The sequence below is a fragment of the Pseudophryne corroboree genome, chromosome 5 (assembly GCF_028390025.1).
Source record: "Pseudophryne corroboree isolate aPseCor3 chromosome 5, aPseCor3.hap2, whole genome shotgun sequence".
Lineage (NCBI taxonomy): Eukaryota > Metazoa > Chordata > Amphibia > Anura > Myobatrachidae > Pseudophryne > Pseudophryne corroboree.
The window spans coordinates 271,578,257-271,600,450 of NC_086448.1; the positions used below are offsets into that span (position 1 = coordinate 271,578,257).

The 22,194-nt window shown below is 45.7% G+C and overlaps 1 protein-coding gene across 2 annotated transcripts in view; it reads left to right on the top strand.

The window, feature by feature from the left end:
* The window catches only part of ENTPD3 (ectonucleoside triphosphate diphosphohydrolase 3), a 160,436-nt gene extending 141,383 nt beyond the window's left edge, over positions 1 to 19,053 (top strand). For both annotated transcript variants that reach the window (XM_063922331.1, XM_063922330.1), the window contains 2 exons: positions 3,924 to 4,061; positions 18,550 to 19,053. In XM_063922331.1, coding sequence (XP_063778401.1) covers positions 3,924 to 4,061; positions 18,550 to 18,759 — 348 coding nt within the window. In that variant the 3' untranslated portion in view covers positions 18,760 to 19,053. The remainder of the gene's footprint in view (positions 1 to 3,923; positions 4,062 to 18,549) is intronic.
* Positions 19,054 to 22,194: the final 3,141 nt, after the last annotated feature.

Here is a 22,194-nt window from a genome sequence, read left to right on the forward strand (position 1 = left end):
GCGGAGAGAAAATTATGACAGTCAACTCCTGGTCGACGCAGAGCCCGGTCGCAAAGGATCATACACAGGCAGCTAAGTGAAATTTTATTTCTATACTTTGACCTTATTTGCAAAGTATGCACTTGAGGGAGTGTGGTTGTCGGGTAAGACATCCGATAGAAGGATCCTACCCAAGGGTGGGTAGGCTTGCCTATGTTTATTTTTTCTTATGACATTACAGCAGGCTGTCACGTGACAGCAGGTGGTATGACCGGAAAAATGCGGAGGAGGTCTCCGGGAGATGCTGGTGGGAGGTATACGGCTGTTTGGTGTGGCCTCTCTTCAGTCAATCTCGGCGGTATCCGCTGGTAAGTCTAAATTCGTGAGTGAACCTCCTTCACAACGGTTGATGACGCATTCTTTTGTGGGATGCAGTCGTTTATCCGGTTCGATACCGTTCTTTCTTCCTTTTCTGGGTAGACAGTGGAAGATGAAAAGGTAGGTGTTCTGCAGCCTTGTTAGGTACGCAGAAGTGGACGTAGTTTCTGTTTTCACTACATATACCACTTGTCGCTGAGTCTATCTGGCTGGTCCCCACTCCGGTGATCACTTGTCTACTAAATTTTAGTTAGTCCAGGAATAGACTAGGACCTGTGGGTTATTTATAGAAGCCAAAGGGGAACATTCTGGGTTACGGTTGTTTCCCCTTACTGTTTTTCTAATAGATCTTACCTCTCCCCTATGGAAGGGGAGGTAGCACGCGACGCCATACAGAGGTGCGTCACATTCAGGACATTGTCTGGTTGTTCCCTGTAAAAAGGTGCATATCATTGTTTACCTCTGACTGTTCTTCGGCGCAGAAATTAGCCTGTTGTTCCCAACGACAGATGTCAGAAGTGGTTTCAAAAGAGGTCTGAGGATCCAGAGTTGGGTCGGCTTTGAGGTGACACCTCAACAATAGGTTTCATTAATAAGACAGATGGATGCGGCATAAGAGGCCTTTTTCGGTGAGCAGGTCTAATTCCAGAGTGGTTTTCATGGGACCAGTTGGAAAGGTGGTCCGGGTCTCATCTGCGCATGCACCGGAATATAATCAATACGGCCAGGACATCGCTCCTGTGGTGTCTGCTCGGTTCTTTCTTTCTAGAGGAATGAAGCTTAGGGATCCAGGTTTAGATCCTGGTGTCCGTGCATATGGATCTCCGAAGCTGGGGAGCAGTCCTTTGCAAGGCACGTGTTTCCAGAGGATGAGGTCAAGTTGGGAAACTTGTCTGCTGTAAGCTTTCTTGAATTATGAGCTATTTTAGACGAACGTATTCTTCGTGTTCTGCCCGTGTTAATTCTGCCAGAAGACTTGTCAGCAATGGCGTAAGTGAGCCGCTAGGGCGCAACAAGGAAAGAGCGGAAATGGCAGAAGATACACAGTTTGCTGTGGAGTGAGAAGTCTGGTAAACGCTATGTTAGCAGTCTTCGTTCCTGTGGTAAACGACGGAGAAATAGATTTTCTTTGCGGACATGATATCCAGCCGGGGAAAATACTGTCATCATCGAGAAGCTTTCCCAGACGTGACAAGTCTTTGTAGAGTGTCGCAATTGGACATGTTGGCGTCTCGCCTTAACGAGAGGCCTCAAGTAGATTGTTCCAGGTTAAGGGACACTCAGGATATAGCAGTGGACATCCTCGTGACACCGGGGGTGTTTTTAGTCGGTCTAGGTGGCCTCTCCGATTTCACCTTTCTGACAGTGGTAAGAGTAAGATGATCGAAGGTTCCGATGATCCTCTGAAATCCGGTCTAACCAGCGAGGGTTGGCTATCCAGTTTTTCATGGTTTACTCATAGAAAATTACTGCCCTCTTCCTTTAAGTGAGGTAATGTTACAACAAGATCGGGGCGTGTATCAGGACTTACCGCGGCTGCCTTTAACGGCGGGGCGGTTGAATGTCGTATCCTAAGCAGAATGGGTGTTCCCAGTGAAGTCGTTTCTACAATTCTTCAGGCTAGGAAAAAACTGACGGCACAGCGTTACCACCGTTGTTGTAGTAATTATGTGTCTCGGTGTGTATCCAGGGAGGCTCCTATGGAGGACTTTCAGCTAGGTCGTGCTTATCCATACTTTACAAGCCGATGTGGAGTCAAGCCTAATAAGTTTCTTTACGAAATTTCTCTTTTGTAAAGTGGTCAGGCTATTGACTTTGACGTCTGCAGGGCGGGTGTCGGAAGTGGTGGTTTTGTCTCACAAGAGCCTTGTTTGATCTTCAGGTGGATAGAGAGGAATTGAGTACTCGGTTGGTAATTCTGCCAAGAGTGGTTTCTGGGTTTCGCAGAAATCGACCTATTTTGATGCCGGGGGTTACTTAGGCATTAGCTGGTTCAAATTCCCTTGATTTAGCCAGGGATTTGAGTATGTAGGTCATCAATTTGGCTCAGTTTGGAGAAACAGAGGCCCTGTTTGTCTGGTATGTTCCCAGCTTACTTTGGGGGACTGTGTTATGCAGTTTGTTACATGCTGAATCTGTGATGCGGTTTGGCATGTTCGTTCTAAGGCTGCTTTGCCGTCACCGTAGTTGGTGGAGGTTCCTTCTTTTGGGAAGATTGGCTTTTCTTGGGTGAATGCCCGAGGAATCTCGGCGGTTCAACTTTGCCGAGCGGATTCTTGGTCGGGGTCAAACGCTTTTGCGATGCTCTACGAGTTTGATACCCTGATTTTTGGGGACCTTATGTTGGTCATTCGGTGCTGCAGAGTCGGCCGCACTCTCCCGCCCGTTTTGGAGCTTTGGTATAAACCCCATGGTCCTTTTGGAGTCCCCAGCATCCTCTAGGACGTATGAGAAAATAGGATTTTGGTACCTACCGGTAAATCCTTTTCTCTTAGTCCGTAGAGGATGCTGGGCGCCCGTCCCAGTGCGTACGGTGTCTGCAGTTATTGCTTTTGGTTACACCCTGGTGGTGTCTTCTCTGGCGGTTGCTACCGTTGTTCATGACATAGCATGCGGGGTCGTATTTTTGCTTCTGTGGACACACTGGTTGTGTTACATATTCTCTCAGCATGTGGCTGTGTTTTGTTCATGCCATTGGCTGGTATTCTACTGAATGCCACGTTCTACGGTGTGTTTGAGGTGTGAGCTGGTATGACACTCACCGTGTTTATAACATTAAATTCTTTCCTCGAAATTGTCCATCTCTCCTGGGCACAGTTTTCTAACTGAGGTCTGGAGGAGGGGCATAGAGGGAGGAGCCAGTTCACACCCAGTTTAAGTCTTTATAGTGTGCCCAAGCTCCTGCGGATCCGTCTATACCCCATGGTCCTTTCGGAGTCCCCAGCATCCTCTACGGACTAAGAGAAAAGGATTTACCGGTAGGTACCAAAATCCTATTTTTAATGAGATGAGAGGAGGGGAGATTTAGCAAAGCTTAGACAGAGATAAAGCGAAGAGAAATAATGTACCAGCCAATCAGCTCTTAACTGCCATGTAACAGGCCGTGTTTGAAAAATTACAGGAGGTGATTGGTTGGGACTTTCTTTCCACTTTTCTCTCTCCAAGCTTTGATAAATTCCCCCTAAAAATTAGATAGAGAAACAGGGGTGAATGAGAGGAGATAGAGAGAAGGGAAGATGGAGTCGGGACAGAAATGAGAGAGGAGGAGAAGCAGAGAACAGCGAGACAGATCGATGGGAAAGAGGCACATGAGGGACAGAGATGAGAGAGATAGGCAAAGCGGGACATAGATGGGAACATGGGGGAAGACAGTAAAAAAAAGAAACCTGCAATGCCAGGCATGATAGCTAACAAATGATGGGTCCAAAATACTAGTAGCATATATATATTTTAAAAAGTGCTGGATTGTTAAAACAGAGTTTTTCATGAAGAGATGGACATGCCTATGTACTCTAGATGTATGAAATCTTGCTGATGGTAATGGATGCTATTTATTTCCTTTGCAGCTTCCCCAAATCCTATCTAAATTTGATGAAAAATATGCAAGATCCTATTGCTATTCAGCTAATTATATCTACTATCTATTAGTTCATGGATATAAATTTGGCATTGAATCTTGGCCACAAATTCAGTTTCAGAAAGAGGTAAATGAACATTTATTACACTAAAATGTGTTAATAACAATTGTCTTCTGCAAAAAGTAGTGGGTTAAATTACTTCAATACAGTTCTAAATTCTGCCACCTTTGTTTGTCATCTTCATATAAAACTACTGAGTATTTGGCTAGCTGAGTGTGTGAAATAGAAGGTGTGTAGTTTTACAGTATAATTCTAATCTATATATATATATATATATATATATATATATATGGCAAAAAAGGAGATTGACTCACTGATTGAAACTTGGCAGGTAGCTTCTCCTTAGGTCCCCGATGCTTGCTAAGAACCAGTTTTACAAATGTCACTGCCCATCCACGGAAATCGCCAAAAATGGATGTGTGTATGTGTGTATGTATGTATGTATGTATGTATGTATGTATGTATGTATGTCTAACTCTGGAATGCCTGCAGCAATTTTTTTTTTTAAACATTTCTTTTATTGTAGCAGACAGACAAATAGATCACAATTAACATGTCAGCTGATAAGAGAAGTACAGTAAAATGAAATCTTATATCATTTGTTATAAGTGATAAGGCAGTTCGGTCAATGAGAATAGAAACAAATTATATCTTTAGTGTTAAATAAACATGAAGTGAGCATAAAGTAAACAAGGTCCAGAGCCGTGACCAATACCCACAGGACAATGACCTACACCAACACCGGGGGGTTTTGTAAGTAGACTCAAGTTTCATACCACAAAGTATTTCGGAAACAGCGTATAATAGCTTCTTTGGTAGGGGTGAGCAAAACTTCAATGAAACTTTCCCAAGTGTCAAATAATTTTTCCGTGCGCGATTCTTTTTTTAAGAGAGGCTTCCAGCCAATCCATGTGGCAAATAAAAAATAGTTTTTCTCTGAACATCTCTAGAGTTGGGGCTGAGCTTTGTATCCACAGTTGTAGGATTGACTTTCGGGCTGCCGAGGAAACAGCCAATAAAAGTTTTTTTAACTGCTTTAGGGCTCTAGTACCTGGAGGTAGTAAGCCAAAGATCTGTGCAAACTGGAAGGCGGGGGTAGCAAGTCTGCGCTGTATAGGACTGAGACAGCTGGCCGTGTGGAGAGTGCCAGAGCTCCCTAAGGGCTCAGTACAAAAGTGCAAAATGGAAAAGGGGGTGTGCTCTCTCTACAATGGCGCTGGTCTCTCTTACGGTCACCTATGTATGTGGATAATACCCAGGTGTGAAAGTGTATGTTGAAACACACTGGTATGGTAAATAAAATTAGAATTTAATACAATACTAAGATCTTCAAGGCAAGAAGAAGAAGGGACCAGGCTGACCCGAAACGCGTTGGTGATACCTTGTGGCGCTGCCCACCCCCCGGGATGATTGGTGGACTGTTTTCCTGATTGCCTGGAAGGGAATTCGATCAGAGGAGCCACCAGCAGGGTATTTCCCGGGATACCCTGCCTTTATTTGACACCTGCAGCTCCTCCACCTGCATCAGTAGGATCACATTCCCCCCGTGGCCTGTTCCCAGTCCACTTATGTTTTTTTTTATGTATTGCCTGTTTTTAGACATTGCATGTTAGTATTGTATTAAATTCAATTTTATTTACCATACCAGTGTGTTTCAACATACACTTTGACACCTGGGTATTATCTACATACATAGGTGACCGTAAGAGAGACCAGCGCCATTGTAGAGAGAGCACACCCCCTTTTCCAGTATGCCAAAGATCGCCCATTCAGGTGTAAAAGGAGCATAACTGACTAAATGTGTCGTAGAGAACCTCCAAATGTGCAACCAGAACCTCTTTATCAATAGGCAAGCCCAAAAACAATTATATAAATCAGCGGAGGGGTGGCCACATTTAGGGCAAGAGGGATCTGCTAATGTACCAATTGTATATTCCCTATGAGGAGATATGTATGAACGATGGAATATATTATAATACATTTCAGTATACTTTGCTGCAGGAACCGTGGTGACCGAAACAGACAACATTTTTAAGAGATCTTCTATTGTTAAAGAGGGGAAATGCTCCAGCCATTTAGTCATCCCAGTTTTTATCAAAGAATAATCGATGTTTTGGTGAAGAAATATATAATAGGAAGAGATAGCAAGAAGAGATAATATATACCCAAGGGTATTCGGGCGCTGTGAGGTGAGATGCTCGGCTAAGCGGCAGCCAAATTTAAGAGGGAAGTCACTCCCAATATATTTACACTGGAAAAGAAAAAGAGGGGAGGCTGCGCTTCATGGAGAAAAGAACAATAATCCACTAAATGTGTACAATTTGATAAATTTATTAAAAACGCTAACTGATTAAAAAACAGCAATATTCCGTACAATTAAATGTGCCATGTGCATACAAGAAAGGAATAAAAAGTTTTTTACCCAGAATAATGGTTCAGGACATGTGTCATATAAGCTCTGTAGGATCCGTTCCAAATATTGCCCTAGAGTGTTAAGAGTCCAGTTATAATCCACTGTAGAGAGTCCCTTTTATATGGTATTTAGAGAGTCCTTTATAGATTCCATATGCCGCTAGAGGATTAAAGATGGAATGCAATGTCCCATATGCAGTGGTTGGATGGTGCCTCTCTGGGACTCCTCTGGATAGCTGGAAAATTGATAAGGGCTGGTCCGGATCCAATTGAGAAGAAGTCCTGCTCCAAAGGGTAAAGAACTGACGCGTTTCACTGCATATGCCTTGCAGCTTTTTCAAAGTTACCTTTGAAAAAGCTGCAAGGCATATGCAGCGAAACGCGTCAGTTCTTTACCCTTTGGAGCAGGACTTCTTCTCAATTGGATCCGGACCAGCCCTTATCAATTTTCCAGCTATCCAGAGGAGTCCCAGAGAGGCACCATCCAACCACTGCATATGGGACATTGCATTCCATCTTTAATCCTCTAGCGGCATATGGAATCTATAAAGGACTCTCTAAATACCATATAAAAGGGACTCTCTACAGTGGATTATAACTGGACTCTTAACACTCTAGGGCAATATTTGGAACGGATCCTTCAGAGCTTATATGACACATGTCCTGAACCATTATTCTGGGTAAAAAACTTTTTATTCCTTTCTTGTATGCACATGGCACATTTAATTGTACGGAATATTGCTGTTTTTTGATCAGTTAGCGTTTTTAATAAATTTATCAAATTGTACACATTTAGTGGATTATTGTTTTTTTCTCCTTGAAGCGCAGCCTCCCCTCTTTTTCTTTTCCAGTAGGAAGAGATAGCCCCTTTAGACAAGGGAGGTTTTAATAGAAAAATATCTAGGGTATTTTCCCGCCTGCAGCAATTTACCCCAAACTTGGTACACATATTACTTTGAAATTGGGAACAAACACTGTGGGTGTAACACACTTAGCACCCCTAGGGGTGGGGCAGCAGCACAGAGTATTTCTGCAGACAGCATAACTCTGGAATGCCTGGAGCAATTTACACCAAACTTTGCACACATATGACTTACAATCTGGGAACAAACGCTGTGGGGTAAGACACCCCTAGCACCTCTAGGGGTTGGACAGCAGCACAGAGTATATCAGGAGACAGCATAACTCTGGAATGTCTGGACCAATTTACACCAAAATTGCTACACATATGACTTACAATTGGGGAACAGACACTGTGGGGTAACACACCCCTAGCAACCTTAGGGGTGGGCCATCAGTACAGAGTATTTCAGCAGACAGCATAACTCTGGCATGCCTGGTGCAATTTTCACCAAAGTTGGTACACATATGACTTTCAATCTGGGAACAAACACTGTGGAGGTAACACACCCATAGCACCCCTAGGGGTGGGCTAGCAGCACAGACTATATCAGGACATGCATGATATGTTAGTGATGACAGGGCTTCATGTGACAGTGGCAGTGACATGATGTGAGGAGGGGAATGGAGGTAGCAGGCAGCCAAACGCTGAGAGTCATTCAGTGGGAGGAGCAGGGTACCCAGCAGCACAGAGTATATTAGGAGATGCATGATACGTCAGCCAGGACAGGGCTGCATGTGACAGAGGCAGTGGCATGATGTCAGAAGGGGAATGGAGGTAGTATGAACCCACACACTGAGAGTTGTATAGTGGGAAGAGCAGGGTTCCTTGGGGGACCAAAAGGGGGTCTGGCCACTACACAAAGTGGGTCAGGGAAGCAAGATATGCCTATATACTAAATCTCCAACCAACATAAATTAACGAACTATAATTCAAATTTACCATCCTCATCCCGTAACGAAGCATGGGTATTCAGCTAGTATTTTATATTTGTATCCTTCCTTTCATTTGCATACTGCAGCTCTCAGACAGTGAATTCCAACAATTAAGGAGACAGATAAAATAAGCTGTTAAATAGCATTTAAAAAATACAATTTTGAGGTATTGTATAACATTCACATTGACAATAGGATTTTATATACCTACCGGTAAATCCTTTTCTCGTAGTCCGTAGAGGATGCTGGGGTCCAATTTAGTACCATGGGGTATAGACGGGTCCACTAGGAGCCACTGGCACTTTAAGAGTTTAATAGTGTGGGCTGGCCCCTCCCTCTATGCCCCTCCTACCAGACTCAGTCTAGAAGCTGTGCCCGAGGAGACGGACATACTTTGAGAGAAGGAAATACACAGATAGTGGTGAGATTCACACCAGCTCACACATAACAAAAGGAAAGCCAAGCTAACCAAAAAGAAATGATTCAGCGATGGCTGAACCAACAATACTTAATCAAGTAACAATGCAGGAATGCGAAGCACTGGGCGGGCGCCCAGCATCCTCTATGGACTACGAGAAAAGGATTTACCGGTAGGTATATAAAATCCTATTTTCTCTTACGTCCTAGAGGATGCTGGGGTCCAATTTAGTACCATGGGGATGTACCAAATCTCCCAGTACAGGAGGGAAAGTGCTGAGGTTCCTGCAGAACAGATTGACCAAACTTTAGGTCCTCAGAGGCCAAAGTATAGAACTTGTAGAACTTAGCAAATGTGTTCGACCCTGACCAAGTAGCTGCTCGGCAAAGCTGAAGAGCCGAGACACCCCAGGCAGCCGCCAAGGAAGAACCCACCTTACAGGTAGAGTGGGCCTGAACCGATTTTGGAATTGCCAATACAGTCGTAGAATAAGCATGCTGGATAGTAAGCCTGATCCAGCGAGAAATTGTCTGCATAGAAGCAGGACACCCAATCTTGTTGGGATCATAAAGGACAAACTTCGTCCGACTTCCTGTGACGAGCTGTTCTCTTCACATATATCTTCAAAGCCCGCACAACATCCAAGGACTTTGAGGTAATAGAGTTGTCAGTAGCCACTGGCACCACAATAGGTTGGTTGATATGGAAAGCCGATACAACCTTTGGAAGAAATTGCTGACGCGTTCCGAGCTCAGCTCTATCCTCATGGAAAATCAAGTAGGGGCTCTTGTGTGACAGTGCCCCCAATTCCGACACACTTCTTGCAGATGCCAGTGTGACCGCCTTCCAAGTAAGAAACTTTACCTCCTCTACCTCCTGTCAAGGTTTCATCCAATCCGATTGCAGGAACTGCAGCACCACATTAATATCCCAAGGTGCCATAGGAGGCACAAAGGGGGGCTGCATGTGCAGAACTCCATTCAAGAATATCTGAACCTCAGGGAGAGCAGCCAATTGTTTCTGGAAGAAAATGGACAAGGCCTAATTTTGGACCTTTATGGAGCCTAAGCATAGGCCCACATCCACACCAGCTTGCAGAAAGAGTAGAAAACGTCCCAATTGAAACTCCACCGTTCTTCACACCAAGACACATACTTCTTCCAAATCCGATGGTAATGCTTAGACGTTACTCCCTTCCTAGATTGGATCAGAGTAGGAATTACCTTGTTTGGAATGCCCTTCCGAACTAAGATCTGGCATTCAACCTTCATGCCGTCAAACGTAGCCGCGGTAAGTCGTGATAGGCGAACAGCCCCTGTAATAGAAGGTCCTCGCGAAGAGGAAGAGGTCTCGGATCCTCCATCAATAATTCCAGAAGATCCGCGTACCAAGCCCATCTTGGCCAGTACGGAGCAATGAGGATCGCCTGAACTCTCATTCTTTTTATTAGTTTTAGAATCATTGGGATGAGTGGAAGAGAAGGGTACACATATACGGACTGGAACACCCACGTGGGAGTTACCAGGGCGTCCACCACCGCTGCTTGTGGGTCCCGTGACCTGGAACAGTACCTCCAAAGCTTCTTGTTGAGGTGAGAGGCCATCATGTCTATCGCCCCATCGGCTTGTTACCTCTGCGAATACCTCAGGGTGGAGGCCCCATTCTCCTGGATGGAGATTGTGTCTGCTGAGGAAGTCCGCTTCCCAGTTGTCCACTCCCGGAATGAAGATCGCTGACAACGCCACCGCGTGTCTTTCTGCCCAGAGGAGGATTCTTGTTACCTCTAACATTGCAGCTCTGCGTTCCACCCTGCATATTTATGTAGGACACCGCTGTGAAGTTGTCCGACTGAACTTGAATGTCTTTATCTTTCAGAAGATGTGTAGAAGGCCGTTGTATATTGCCCCCACTTCCAGAACGTTTATTGGAAGGAGAGACTCCTGACTTGACCACCTACCTTGGAAGTTTTTCCCCCGGGTGACTGCTCCCCAACCTCTGAGACTTGCATCCGTGGTTAGAAGAATCCAATTCTGAATCCCGAACCTGCGTCCCTCGAGTAAGTGAGAAGTTTGGAGCCACCAGAGGAGTGAAATGCTGGCTTTTGGCGACAGGCGTATCTGCTGGTGCATGTGGAGATGCGATCCCGACCACTTGTCCAGGAGGTCCAGCTGCAAGAACCGTGCATGGAATCTTCCTTAAGGCCCCCATCCACTAGTCCGATTTGGGCAGTTTTCTTCAGATTTCGACACATCTGACCGTCGTATCTGAAGAAAAGTGTCACATCGGATGGCTCTTCCGATCCGATGCGCACTCCCGTGTCAGATATATCTGAACTACAGATCTCTGAGGCTGCCCCAACTATTTATCTGAATCTGAAGAAAACAGGTGCACATCGGATTGTTTTTTTTACTTCAGATGTATCTGATCAGATTCATCTGAAGCGTCACTTGACTGGCATCTCCCTAGCCACTCCCACCCACCAAGAGGGGGAACAGCGGCAGCAGCAGCATCAGATAAATCGCATGTAGCATGTGTGCATCAGATATATCTGATGCGATCTGGCACATGATAGATCGCATCAGATATATCTGAAGTGAATGTAGTGAAAATTAAGCCCAGGGTCAGATCCGTTTCCCGGGAAGCTCCCGGGAGAGCTCAAGAGAAATCTGATGAGATCTGCAGTTCAGACAAGTCTGAGTAGTGGATGGCCACCTTTTACTGTATGTCAGGAATCGACTTACTGCAGCTGCATCTGTCCGCCGGTGCGGTCTCCATCTGGGGCTCCCATGTCTCGCTGCCACTGGTCACCTTGTCGCCAAATGTCATCCTGGGCCTAAGGACACTCCCGTTGTCAGCGGGTGTGCATGCACGCTGCGTTCCCGCCGGGGCGCGGCATGGGCGCCGCCATGACAGTTCCCATCAGCTCCTTCGCATCGGCCAATCCGGAGCTTGGCCGCACCTCCCCATTCACTCCCAGCCAATACCTGCAGACCGGGGGGTATATCAGGAGCAGCAGGGTGAGTCAGTCCTTGCCTTGGACTTCGTGTCATTCCTCTGACCTGTGTCACTGGCTCCGTTCTCCAGTTCCTCTGAGTTCCTACTCTGCCTTCCAGTCTGATCCTGCATTGCCATGGAACCACAAGCACCAGCAACCTGGGTGCTTGTGATTAAGCCTCTTCAGTTCCTCTGTGAATCTACTCTACATTCCAGTCTGGTCCTGTACTGCTGTGGAACTACAAGCACCAGCAACCCGGGTACCTGTGATCCAGCTTCATACCTTTACCAGCTACAGTGTGCTCCAGCCCTCTGCAGTAGAGACTTTCCTCCAGGTGCATCTCACTATCTACACCTGTTCATCAGCCTGCAAGCTGCCAGTGTTATTCAACCTGCACTGAGGATTTCAACACTTGTCTCCTGCAACTGTTACCTGGCTTGCTATTCTCACCATCATCCCTGCTGTGTTCCATGATCCAGGAACCATCGGTTTCCACACTGATACATCGATCCTCTGATCGATTGTTACATACCATACAGACTTTGCCATAAGACTTTCAACTTCTTTACTACTTAATCATTATTGCTTATCCTCTGTTACCATCAAGTATTCCTGCTGCCATACTACCTGTTAAAACTGTTTAATAAACAACTTAGCGCACATGCACAGGAATCCTATCCGGCCTCCTCGTTTTCTCCATCCTATCTCCACTGACCCACTAGCGCCCCCTCCGGGAACACAAACTAGACAGAACCTGACACTGTAGAGCCTCATAGGAGGCTACCATCTTTCCCAGAAGGCGAATGCACTGATGAACCGATACTCGGCCTGGCCTCGGGACATCCTGGACCATTGATTGGATCACCAACACTTTCTCCACCGGTAGAAACACCCTCTGCACTTCCGTGTCGAGAATCATCCCCAGGAAGGGCAGTCTCCTTGTCGGCTCCAAATGTGACTTTGGAAGGTTCAGGATCCACCTGTGATCCTGAAGTAGTTGAGCTGAGAGAGCAATACTCTGCAACAGTCTCTCCCTGGAAGATGCCTTTATCAGTAAATCGTCTAGATATGGAATTATGTTCACTCCCTGCTTGCGGAGGAGGAACATCATCTCCGCCCTGACCTTGGTGAATACCATTGGTGCAGGGGAGAGGCCAAATGGCAATGTCTGGAACTGATAGGGACAGTCCTGGAGTGCAAATCGTAAGTAAGCCTGATGAGGCGGCCAGATCGGAATGTGAAGGTACGCATCCATGATATCCAGGGATAACAGGAATTCCCCCTCCTCCAGACCTGAGATCACCGCTCTCAGCGACTCCATCTTGAATTTAAATACCTTTTAAGTAGGGGTTCAGTGACTTCAGGTTCAATATTGGTCTTACCGAACCGTCCAGTTTCGGAACCACAAACAGTGTGGAGTAATAACCCTTGTGTGTTAGGTGAGGCATAACTGGAACAATGACATTTGTTCGTACCAACTTTTGAATGGCATCCTGTAGGATAGTACTTTCTGTCAGCAAAGCTGGTAAGCCTGATTTGAAGAATCTGCAAGGTGGGAGTTCCTGAAACTCCAGTCTGTACCCCTAGGCAACAATATCGTTTACCCAGGGGTCTAGGCACGATGACGCCCAAACGTGAATGAAATCTTTTAGTCTCGCTCCCACCTGCCCGATCTCCAGGCTAGGAGGTCCACCGTCATGCCGAAGATTTTGAGGAACCAGAACCTGGTTTCTGTTCCTGGGAACCTGCTGGTGCAGGTTTTCTAGATTTTCCCCGACCTCCTCTAAAGAAGGTGGGGGGGCCTTTTTATGTTTTCAATTTTGCGGTCCGAAAGGACTGCAGTGGAGGTGTAGGATAAGATTTCCGAGCCGTTGCAACTGCGGAGGGAAGAAAAGTTGACTTACCCACAGTTGCCGTGGAGATCCACGCATCCAGCACTTCCCCAAACAGGGCCTGACCTGTGAAGGGTAGTTTCTCCACACTTTTCTTGGATTCCGCATCCGCAGTCCATTGGCGTAGCCAGAGACCTCCACGTGCCAAGACTGCCATGGAAGTATCCCGTGCATTAAGCAGGCCAATGTCCTTCATGTCCACCGCCATGAAACCTGCAGAATCCTGTATGTGACATAAAAACCAAGTCAATGTCACTCCTATACATAGTATCTAATTCCTCTAGTAATGTGCCTGACCACTTTACTATAGTTTTAGAAATCCAAGCACACGCAATAGTGGGCCTTAAAGCCACGCCTGTAGCAGTGTATAGTGATTTGAGCGTAATCTCAATCTTGCGGTCAGCCGGCTCCTTTAAGGCGGTTGAACCGGGGACAGGTAAAACCACCTTTTTAGACAACCTAGATACAGAAGAGTCTACTATAGGTGGGTTTTCCCACTTTTTTCTGTTCTCTTCAGGAAATGGAAAAGCAATGAGAATTCTCTTAGGGATCTGGAATTTTTTCTCTGGGTTTTCCCAGGATTTTTCAAACAAGGAGTTTAACTCCTTAGAAGCAGGGTAGGTAAGCGAGGATTTATTTTTTACGGTAAAATAAGATTCCTCTTTCTGCTCAGGTGTCTTCTCAGTAATGTGCAAAACATCCCTAATGGATTCAGTCATCAGTTGCACCCCTTTAGCAAGGGATGCATCCCCCCCTGCATATCCCCCTCACTGTCCCCATTATCAGAGTCGGTATCAGTGTCAGCTTGCATTATCTGGGCAAGTGTACGCTTTTGTGGGTATGTAGGTGGGGTTTTTGACGAAGTAGTGGGGGCCAAACACTGTAAACCCTCCAAAGATTTCCTCAAAAACTGCGTCTCTTTCTCAGTATGTGACATCCTTGTAGAAATCTGAAATATCATTCCCCTTAAAGAATCCACCCATGCGGGTTGGGATTCAGAAACCTGAGAAAAGATATGGCAGTCTTGAGTACATGGAATAGACTCCTCAGGAGAAGATAAACACTCTGCAGCGCAGGACACAGAATCCTTAGACATGGTAATGTGGAATATACACACTTACACACACACAGGAAAATGTCAGATACAGTTTCCCCCAGAGCACCTTCAGAGAGTCACATAGTATAAGGAGCCAGGCACACTGCGCCCCTGTAGGCAGTTATTATGATAAAAGCCCGGCGCTTACAAACTATCCTTAATAGGGTAATTAGTTCTGATATAACACTTCGTCATGACGGTGGACGCTGGAGGACATCGCTCCCTGTCAGCGTCTCTGTCTGTATGATCTGCAGGGAGAAAATGGCGCTGGTGAGTGCTGGATCCGCTCTGAGAGGAAGCCCCGCCACCTGCATTGGCGCGGCTTCCCGCACTTATTATTTATACTGGCCTGAGGATTTGTGTGTTAACAGCGGGATTAGCCTATGTTAACAATGTGACCAGTGTAGGGTTAATTGCGCTGGCTCAGGACCCCCTCCAGCGTCTGCATGTGGGATGTTGCTGAGCCTCTAGGAGCACAGCCTGTCAGAGCTGCGCTCCAACCCTTGTGCCGCCATACCCTCCGGCGACCTGCTAACCTTGATGCTGGCAGTGTACTCTCCACTCTTCTATCTTCTGCCTCTGTGAGGGGGTGGCGTCCGTACTGCGGGAGTGAGCGGTCGCCTCGTGGGCTTGCGATCAGCACCCTCAGGAGCTCAGTGTCCTGTCAGCGGAGTAGAGAACAATTAACTCTTCAGGAAGTCCCACGAAGCAGGGAGGCTGTTGCCAGCAGCCCTCCTCTAAAACAACAAACTCTAAACTTTAATAAAAAAAATAAAACTAAAAAAACTCCTAGGAGCTCCCCTATCTGTGACCTGCTCCTCTGGGCAAATTTTCTAAACTGAGTCTGGTAGGAGGGGCATAGAGGGAGGGGCCAGCCCACACTATTAAACTCTTAAAGTACCAGTGGCTCCTAGTGGACCCGTCTATACCCCCATGGTACTAAATTGGACCCCAGCATCCTCTAGGACGTAAGAGAAATGATAATTACTGCCAATTTGTTTTTAAATATTTATTACTTGTGAATTAATTTGACATTTTATCTACTTGGAACTGTCATAAAAGTATTTTTTTATATGACATGATTTGTCAGAGCAAAATCATGTTTTTAGTTGCAATATGATTTATTGATATTAACAAGCACAATGTAAAAGCATAAGGAACAATACAAAATATAGAACTGCACATAAAATAAAGTATCTAGATAACATAAGAAAGGAGGCAATACGAGGATGAAAAAGTCGACTCATAACTAAAGCATATTTTAACAGAATGCTATAAGGCCAGATCAGAGCAGCGGTGAATGAATGCTGAGCACATGCGCACAATGAGGCTTATTACGGTGCAGTTGCAAAGCGGCTATTGTACGTACTATGTTTTCTTATTGCGAATACGTCTCAGCATCAGTGCGCACACGTACGAGTGAATTGAATTTGCGGTCGCACTGAGGAATTAGTCGCAAAGTGAGTGACCGGAAGATAGCATTTGGGGGTGGGAAGGGGGAGTGGTCAGGTAAGCACAGGCGTATCTTGGCTGTTCAGACTCCATTTTGTGGGCGTGCATAAATTAGGTGCGATCTTACTTGCTACTGGAGAGCTCTCTGCGTCTCAGGAGAGCAGCTCTGCTCTCCTGGTATGCAGAGATAGACAAGGAGGTGTGCATGAGGAGTACTGGCTCCATTATAGGTGCAAGCTACAGCATAACTCCTGGTTTCCTTAAATTCCACCCAAGGACCCCAGACGGGACAGAATTCCTCATGTTTATCAGCAGATGCCGGGAGTAAAGGGGGGTACACACGGAGAGATCCGTGCTTAAAATCTAAGCAATCTTGCTAGATTGCTTAGATTTTAAGCACGGTTCTGCCGTGTGTATGCCCTCCAGCGATAGCGATGCGCGGCTATCGCCGGTGCCTCAGCACATCGCGCTGTGCTGAGAGGGGTGAGATGTGTGCTGAGCGGTCTGTGTTAAGATCGCTCAGCACACATCTCTCCCATGAGTACCCCCCTTAAGACATCAGTAGGCGTATCTCTACCCATGACCTCAATAAACAGCTACAGTGATAGTTTTCTATTAAGGGGGAGATGTCTCTAGCTACCATTTTACAGGATGTAGCTTGCTTGATAAATGATAACTTAAAGCAAACCTCTCCTCTTTAGAAGATTTGATATATTTCCCCTTTATATTGGAAAGTGAATGTCAGGATTCAGCAAGTGTCATTGATGGTTTTGCTGTAAGTATATTTAAGCTGTGCTTACATTTTCCATGTTAACAGGAACTGCAACTGCCATCTGCATTAATATTACAAATAGTACAGCACAGGTCTAGTTCATGGTCAAACTCAAAGTGGCAGCATCTCTGATATTTCGCACTGCGCATGTGTCCGAGGCCGCCAGATCAGATCTGCGGGGCTATAACACAGTAGTCAGCCATATCTCCATAAATGGGTGTGATTATTCAGAGATAAGCATGTAGAAAGATCCGGTGATTTCAGACAGATCTCTTGCACCCAAAATAGAGCTGGTGCAAGTACTTACTGCTCTCCCATGTGACTGTATAGGGGCGGTGCAGCCACATAGATCCGGCCAACTATGATTACAGTTCTTTTCAGATGCACCCACTTTGTGTACAACACTGAATCAGGCTCTATGTAAACATAACTTAGAAGTATATACATTATACCTGGATAAAACATGACAACTCCTTAGGACTTTGGAGTATAGTCATTTTAATCAGTAGGACCCAGCTGCTGGCATTACATTCTTATTTTAAAAGTCTTATAACTTCTAAATAGCAACTAAATAAAATATGTACACAATATTGTTAGGCAAGCTAAAATGAACTCATTAAATTCCCAAAATATCTGCAGAGATAGAAAACTTAGGGCATGGATGCAACCTGCATATCTCCAGCTGCTGTGGAACTACACATCCCAGCATGCCATGCCACAGCATTGCTTTTTAGGCATGCTAAAGCTGAGGCAGGGCATGCTGGGATGTGTAGTTCCACAGCAGCTGGAGAGCCGCAGGTTGCAGACCCATGACTTAGCGAGTAAATGTATCAAGCTGCGAGTTTTCAAAATGGGCAATTTTCTGTCCTTTTGCAGAATCTTTCTAAAACAGTAATGTTATTAAAGGCAAAACACGACAAGATTAGCCTTAAATAACAATTTTCTTTTATAAACAGCCACTAAAAGCACCAGAAAACGCCCATTTTGAATTCCTACAGTTTAGTATATTCACTGCAACGTCGTTGGGACTGGATTGCACAGCTCACATCCTCATGTAGGTTAGGGCATTTATACCATCGAGCCCAAATATAGCAATAAATAATGACACTTGGGCTTTTGCTGATGTGGCTGGGGCTTAATTACCTTATACACATTATGTCACCACCCACTTCGGGCAGGTAAGGACTTTGGTGAAGTTACATGCTCTCCTGGGAATCTGGGCTATCTCCACCTAGTAACAAAGTTTCCTGGAAATTGCAGAAGTAGGGAACTCAGCAATGTGCATTCCTACTGGGGGCAATGGGTTGATCAGGGATTGAGGGTGGACCTAACCACATTGCCAATTAGAGAAGGGGTGGAGCTTTATTCGTCACACTGGAGGCAAAACAATAAAAAAATGCATCTTCTGCCACTGATGCGGAAGAACCATGGTATATATGGCAAAAACATCGGCCATTGGTGGCATACCATTTATGTTTATTAACAATTGGTGGTTGATGGTGCTTTGGATCAAAGTAATACTACAACTGCACTTACCTATTTAGTAAAATATCTTGGATTATTCTGGGCCAACCAAAGGGATAAAAACTGAATCATGCTACTGTTTTGAAGGCAAGAAGCAGACAGATGTTTGTTGGTATTTTGGTATTGAAGTAACATCTTTGTTTTTCTGTATTGACAGGTTGGAAATAGCAGCATTGCCTGGTCTCTGGGTTACATGCTAAATCTCACCAATATGATTCCGGCAGAAAGCCCCCTGATTCTTCTTCCCATGAGACCCACCGTCTTTGCTGGACTTCTCTTCCTGTTTGCAGCAATATCTTTACTGTGCCTGATATTCCTGGTGGTTTTACTCATCCGGCATGCTAGGGAAAACATCTTCTATCTTTAAAGTCGGGATCTAGATAAGGAGCAAAGTAAAAAGCAACTACTGCTCACACAAGGACACTGTGACAGTCACTTATTTGGGGGCGATAGCCCTCTGCACAGTATCAAGAAAATGTACAGTGCTAAATAAAGGTGTGCTCCGACAAAAACCCATTATGTGGATGTACCTCAGGCACAGTGACTATGGGCCATGCCATCTGTTATGAAAATGAAGTAAGGCAAGAGTTGACTACTGCAAATGCAAACTTTAGTTTATGAGTTTTTATATGATGAACTGTTTATAAATATGTTAAATAAGTTTTGATTCTCAGTGACATTTTGTTTCAGCCGACAATACTGTCTATACTGTATGTAATAATGAGTCTTAGTGGTTTATTTACTAATTGTCGGGTTCAAACACAAAACACGGCTAGTAAAGGCATAGGGCCCAATTCAGACCTGATTGCTGTTGTGCGAATTCGCAAGGTAGACGATTATCGATCAACTACGTGTGAGTACGGATCGTAGTGCGTACATGCGAGGCCAAACTGCGAAAAAAATCAAGCAAATTATTTGATCGCTAGGCATATGCAAGTTGATTTACAGGAAGCCGGCGTTTGGGGGTAGTAACTGCCCATTTTCTGGGAGTGTCAGGAAAAACGTAGGCGTGCCTAAGCGTTTTCTGGGACTGTTTGTGAGGTCAGCTCCGGCCTGATCAGCCTGATTCTATCGCACTGTAGGAGAAGGTCCTGGTATATGCACAGACTGGAAAAATCATTAGATGGTGAGTGAGTTGTGAACGGATTTGCAGCTGACCGTCGTTCGCAGAGATTTTCACACGGTGTACAGAGACTTGCACGGGGCGGGTTTTCACTCTGGGTGGCGACTATCTGATCGCAAACTCTGCAAATTCACAGAGGAGCGATCAGGTCTGACTTACCCCCATAGCTCTTTTTAAATTTCAGTCATAAACACAATTTGATGCTTAATAAATAATCACCTTCTTCTTTGTTTTTTTTTTTTTTTAAACACATTTTATTGAATGGATCATGAGGTAGGTACAATGATTACATAACAGAGCACCCGAACATTTTGGGTGCTTAAAATACAAATGTAAGTACAGTAAATTGTTGCTACAACAGCATGGATCCCTTTTTTTTTTGTTTTAATGTTTTCCCGTGTTTAGAGATTCAGGTTAGAGCATAAAAAGTGGGAAACTCTCGGCAACGGAGTGGCCTTCCGTCAAGAGAGTCAGCAAAGGAAATGAGAAAGGAGAGTGCTCAGAGAGCGATCAGAAGAGGACAGAAAAGTGTAGGAGGCTGGGCACCTCCGGTTGAGGAAGAGAGGGGGGGGAGTAGAGAGAGGGAGGAGAGGTGGAGGGGTAGCCTTCGGGGGCAAGAGGTGGATAGGTCCTTGGCATGCCGTGTCAGGTTATGAATGGGGAGGAGGCCTGTTGTAGGTTTAGCCATGGGGACCATACTTTATCGAATTGCTTCGAGGTGTTACGAATAACTGCGGTCATGTATTCCATTTTGTGGACATACCATATCCGAGAAATTATCCCCTGCATTGGTGAGGGGGTCGGGCTCTTCCAGTCTGTGGCGATTTGACATGTCATTGCCGAGACTATATGTCGGAATAGTTTGTTTTGATGTCTGTTGAGGGTAGGAAGAGTCATGGGGAGCAAAAAGTATTGGGGTTCGAAGGGGATGGAGGTGTCGAATAGACGCGAGAGCATGGTGATGAGTTCACCCCATATTGTGTAGATTTTGGGGCAGGCCCACCATATGTGTAAGAATGAACCAATGTCCGTACAGCCCCTCCAGCATCTATCTGGAGTATCGGGGAACATAGTATGTAGACGGGAAGGGACATAATACCATCGGTAGAGTAATTTATAGATATTTTCTTTAATTCTTACACAGATGGAGCTGGAAGCCGCATTGTCCCATATATCTACCCAGTCCTCATTGTCTATAGTGAATCCCAGTTCCTTTTCCCATGCCACTTCATGAGGGGCCCGGGGTGTTGTGGGGGGGTCGTCCAGGAGGGTGTAGATGTCTGATATGAGGCCTTTAGTGTTGGTGCGTTTCCAGCTAATGTGTTCAAAGGGGGATAAATGTCTGCGGAGAAGGGTGGTGGTGATGGTGGAGTGGAAGTGTCTAATTTGTAGATAGCGAAAGAAGTCCGATGAGGGGATTACTGTTCCTTCACGGATATCTGCGAATTGTGGGAACGTAGCTGTGGAGGTGATATCATTTACATAGAAAATACCACTCTTGCGCCAAGACGTGTGCGTGGCTCTGCTCATACCTGGTGGGAAGGCTGGGTTGTTAAATAACGGAATTAGCGGGGACGGGAGTGGGGCCAGACTGAATCGTCTATTTGTCAGGTCCCATGTTGCCAGGGAGCGACTTACTACAGGGTGCAATAGGGCCGCACGGGGACGCTGGTTCCCGTGAAGCCACAGTAGAGAGGATAGTGTAGCTAGGCCCGTCTCCTCTGCCTCCATCCCCACCCAGACCTTCCGTGTCCCGCCTTCGTTGCACCATTGTGCACATTGAGCGAGTTGCGCGGCATAAAAGTATTTCTTAAAATCCGGGATACACAGGCCGCCGCCTCTGGAGGGGCGTTGAAGCAGTTTAAGTCTGACTCGAGGGCGTTTGTGATTCCAAATAAAGAGGGAGGATTGGCGTTGTAGAGTCTTGAAGACGTAGGTAGGGACATAGATCGGGAGGGTCTGAAATAAGTACAGGAGTCGGGGGAGCACGCTCATCTTGACAGAGTTAATTCTGCCTATCCATGATATAAAATAACTGGACCAGTCCACCAAGTCCTCCTTAATTGTCTGTAATAAACGGGGATAATTTGCTTGGAAAAGTTGGTGGTGATGGTGGGTCAAGTACACACCAAGGTATTTAATTTTCTTGGTATGCCAGTTACAGGGGAGAATAGTTTGAAGTTCTTGTTTGAGAGCTTCCGGGATATAAAAGTTAAGGACCTCTGTTTTGTTCACGTTTATTTTATAACCTGATAGCTGTGAGTATGAGCTGATCTCAGATAAAAGCGCGGGGAGAGATTGGGCTGGGTCAGTGAGGGAGATCAGGACGTCGTCGGCGTATAACGCTATCTTGTGTTCGGATAGGCCTGTGGATATTCCGTGGATAGCACTATTATTACGGATCCTTGCTGCTAGGGGCTCCATGACTAGGGCAAAGATTAAAGGGGAGAGGGGGCATCCCTGCCTGGTACCATTGGTGATCCCGAAACTGGAGGAGGAGACACCGTTAACTATAACCTGGGCCGACGGGGAGTGGTAGAGTGCTTTAATTCCCTCTAGAAAGTTTCCGGAGAATCCCATTTTGTCAAGGACTGCAAAGGCAAAAGACCACGATATGCGGTCGAAGGCCTTCTCCGCGTCGAGAGCCAAAATGAGAGAGGGAGGTTTCCGTTTTTGGAT